This window comes from Triticum aestivum, chromosome 5D, assembly GCF_018294505.1.
Source record: "Triticum aestivum cultivar Chinese Spring chromosome 5D, IWGSC CS RefSeq v2.1, whole genome shotgun sequence".
NCBI classification, from domain to species: Eukaryota; Viridiplantae; Streptophyta; class Magnoliopsida; order Poales; family Poaceae; genus Triticum; species Triticum aestivum.
Genome location: NC_057808.1, coordinates 500,478,956 through 500,482,299, shown reverse-complemented (window position 1 = coordinate 500,482,299; position 3,344 = coordinate 500,478,956). Strand labels below are relative to the sequence as shown.

The window sequence follows — 3,344 nt, the reverse complement described above, 5'->3', positions numbered from 1 at the left end:
GAGGAGCTCCAGTCCTCAGCAAGGCCCCTCCCCTGCGCCTCCTCTCCGCTCCGCGCCTGCTCTTCCGGTGAGGAGCTCCAGTCCTCAGCAAGGCCCCTCCCCTGCGCCTCCTCTCCGCTCCGCGCCTGCTCTTCCGGTGAGGAGCTCCAGTCCTCAGCAAGGCCCCTCCCCTGCGCCTCCTCTCCGCTCCGCGCCTGCTCTTCCGGTGAGGAGCTCCAGTCCTCAGCAAGACCCCTCCCCTGCGCCTCCTGTGGGGCAGGGCGCCTGCATCTCCTCTGCGCCTCTCAGGCAAGCTGCCTCCACCTCCTCGGCGCCTGCGGCATCCACCTCCCCGAACGAAGCCAGGCGATTGCTCGTTCTGGAGATCTGCAAGTCCCCCCTCATGGAACGGGGGAATATCTTGAAGCATATAATCTACGGAGCTGCGGAGATTCTGGGTGGGACAAAGCGAACTTTAGACTGCACCAATTTGGTCCTCTTCGAGAAGAAGAAGATGCTGGGAACAGAAAGTTTTCAAGGTAAACTACTACATGGTGATACATCTACTCTGTTTCTGTAGATAGACTAGAGTCTTCCCTCTTCCTAATTGTTTGTTATAGAGTGATCAGATACTTATTGTTGTTGCATACTTGGAATTATTTGTTACATAGTGATCAGATACTTATTGTCGTTGCATACTTGGAGTTGTTTGGACAATGGATGCGTTTAGGCTCTTCGATCTGATAACTGACAACTACACTTGTTTTTATTTCTGCAGATATCTCAAGCCCTGCTCTGGATACCCATCACCTGTCATTCACCTTTCAGGAGATAAATGCGGCGACATTAGGCTTCCGGAGAGATCACTTCCTCGGAGAAGGCAGGTCCGCTAAGGTGTATAAAGGTGTGCTGCTAGATGGCAATAATGTAAGTTCATGTGCTCTATACTTCAATAGACAGTTCAATTATTGAGCCATGTTTGATGATGTATTAAGCTGGAAGATATTTTCCTTCTACAATAGACAGTTCACATGAATGACAGTATGATCACAAGTTAATCTGAGTTCAACAAGTGATATAAGACATTTTAGGGCTGATTGAACTTCGGGTGTATCATAACAAGCATATGTTTGGTTTCTGTGAGATTATTGAATAGGTTTGCACGTTTCATTGCATGCTGTTGCTACCTTTCCTTTTCCTCTCAGTACTATCTTGGAAGTGCAGCAGCATATTGGAACAAAAAAAAACATATCAAGTTTACATATGATCATATTTGTTAATATACAAATATTTTTACCATCTTCCATTCTATAAAGTTACTGCAAGCCCTCTGATGTGCACACAAAACGTGCAATGTAAGTCAGTTTAATTAAAAGTTGTTCGGTTTAATTTTGTATTGCTACAGAGATAGCAAGCATATTGTGCAGGTGGCCAACTGCCCCTACATCTCTAGTATCCAGATACAACTAATCTTAACACAATATAAGACTTTTTACTTCAAGACTTTTTTTACTGGAAAAGAAATGACTGGTATTTTACTTCAAGATTCCACACACACTTGTAGTTTTTGTATGTCAAGAACAGCCATAGCATTTCGTTTCGTATTTTTTAATGTGGTCGACGATTCATGCTATGGGTTACTGAGGTTGTTTTTTCTGAGGAGATGGTGTAGTATATGATTCGCTTGTATGTTGCTGTCATAGGTAGCTATCAAGGTTCTCAACCCCAATGGATTGCATGGGAACAAAGAATTCTGCACAGGAGCTATGGCGTTGAGCAGGATTTATCACCCGAACCTTCTGAAGCTTGGTGGCTTTTGCACCGATGATAATCAAAGAATATTGATTTATGAATATATGCCTTTGGGCTCATTGGAAAAACATATTTTCGGTATGGTACTAAACTACACAATATACTAATAATTCTGTTCTCTGCTTCCTTGCTTTGTTGCTGAATAAGCAAAGGCTTGTTTTAACCAAAATTTGGTTTTGTTTTTCATCTAGATCTTTCCCCTCATAAGAAGGCGCTTGATTGGAATACAAGGATTAACATACTTGCTGGGGCGGCTGAAGGCCTGAAGCACTTGCATGTTAACTGCAACCCTGCAGAGATACACGGTGATGTGAAAAGTGGGAACATTTTGCTTGGCGAGGGATGTCATCCCAAGTTGTCTAACTTTGGCTTGGCAAAGCTAGGTCCGCCTGGTGACAATACTCATGTTCCAACCAGAGTGATGGGTACATCTGGGTATTGTGCGCCGGAGTATCTTGAGAGTGGTGAGTTGACTATCAAGTCAGATGTTTTCAGCTTTGGTGTTGTCATAATGGAGGTTATCACAGGAAGAAACGCTTTAGGATGGAGTCTTACCAGAGCTGAGCCTACCCTTGCTGAATGGGTAAGCATCACTTCCTGCGCTCTCTTTTTGTTTTGAAGAACAATTCCTTGCTTCTGCCCAATGTTACAAATCTCTTTATCACTAGGAAGATATTACTGCGATGAAAATTAATTAATGTGACTTCTGTTGCTCTATATTTCAGGCCACGCCTTTGACCAGGAGAAATGATTTTACAAAGTATGCCGACCCAGCGCTTGGCAACAAGTACAACAAGAAATCACTGCTTCAGGTTCTTTCGGTTGCGCGGATGTGTCTAAATCCAGCAGCCAGCCTAAGGCCTGACATGGCAGACGTAGCGGCGGCACTTACTAACATCTCAATGTCTGCTGGTACCGACGTATAGTTTCCGGCCATTGTATGATGATGATGATACTGTGCTCTAGAAGAGTCTCCATTTCCCAGTCCGATATGATCGAATCGCTGGAGGGGGGCAGTTTTGCCTGTAAAAACTATATAGATACATAGATAAAGTAGGAGCAAATTGTGATATGTGCTTGGAGACATAGTTATTGAGTATTATCTGCCATTTTTCAGGTGCTTATTATCCAACTGTTTCTGACTCTTATGCGACTGAGTGCTATGGGCATGATGGTGGACGTAATATTTTACTAAATCGTGAATGATCATTCCGGACAATAATCAACGGATACTTTGTCCTTTTTACACTACGCCTATAATAAGACACTGGAACATCATTTCCTTTGCAGTGCTTTTGCAAAACTCTTCACAAGGAAACAGAGCATCCTCTTCCCTTTCCTGTATAACAAAACATCTATCTGTGGACTGTGGTCACATCACCTTAGCTTTTTATCATCTTTCTAGCTAGAAGAAGAACCAGTCTTCAACAATGCAGTGTTTGTCCAGAGAAATATGCTCAGTGCCCCTATCTTTTCTCCCCAGCCTTTTTCTCCATGTATGTGTTTGGATGAACAAAGCATCAGTTTCATAAGTTCTATTTCCACATGTTATT

At 43.4% G+C, this 3,344-nt stretch overlaps 1 protein-coding gene across 1 annotated transcript in view; it reads left to right on the top strand.

Annotated features, from left to right (window-relative positions):
• Positions 1-2,913, top strand: part of LOC123125765 (proline-rich receptor-like protein kinase PERK3) — a gene marked incomplete in the record, with an annotated part of 4,197 nt that extends 1,284 nt beyond the window's left edge. Inside the window, 5 exon segments of the mRNA XM_044546224.1 lie at positions 1-518; positions 758-906; positions 1,683-1,869; positions 1,983-2,374; positions 2,517-2,913. Of these exon segments, the coding sequence (XP_044402159.1) occupies positions 1-518; positions 758-906; positions 1,683-1,869; positions 1,983-2,374; positions 2,517-2,717 (1,447 nt within the window).
• Between the last annotated feature and the right edge of the window lie 431 nt (positions 2,914-3,344).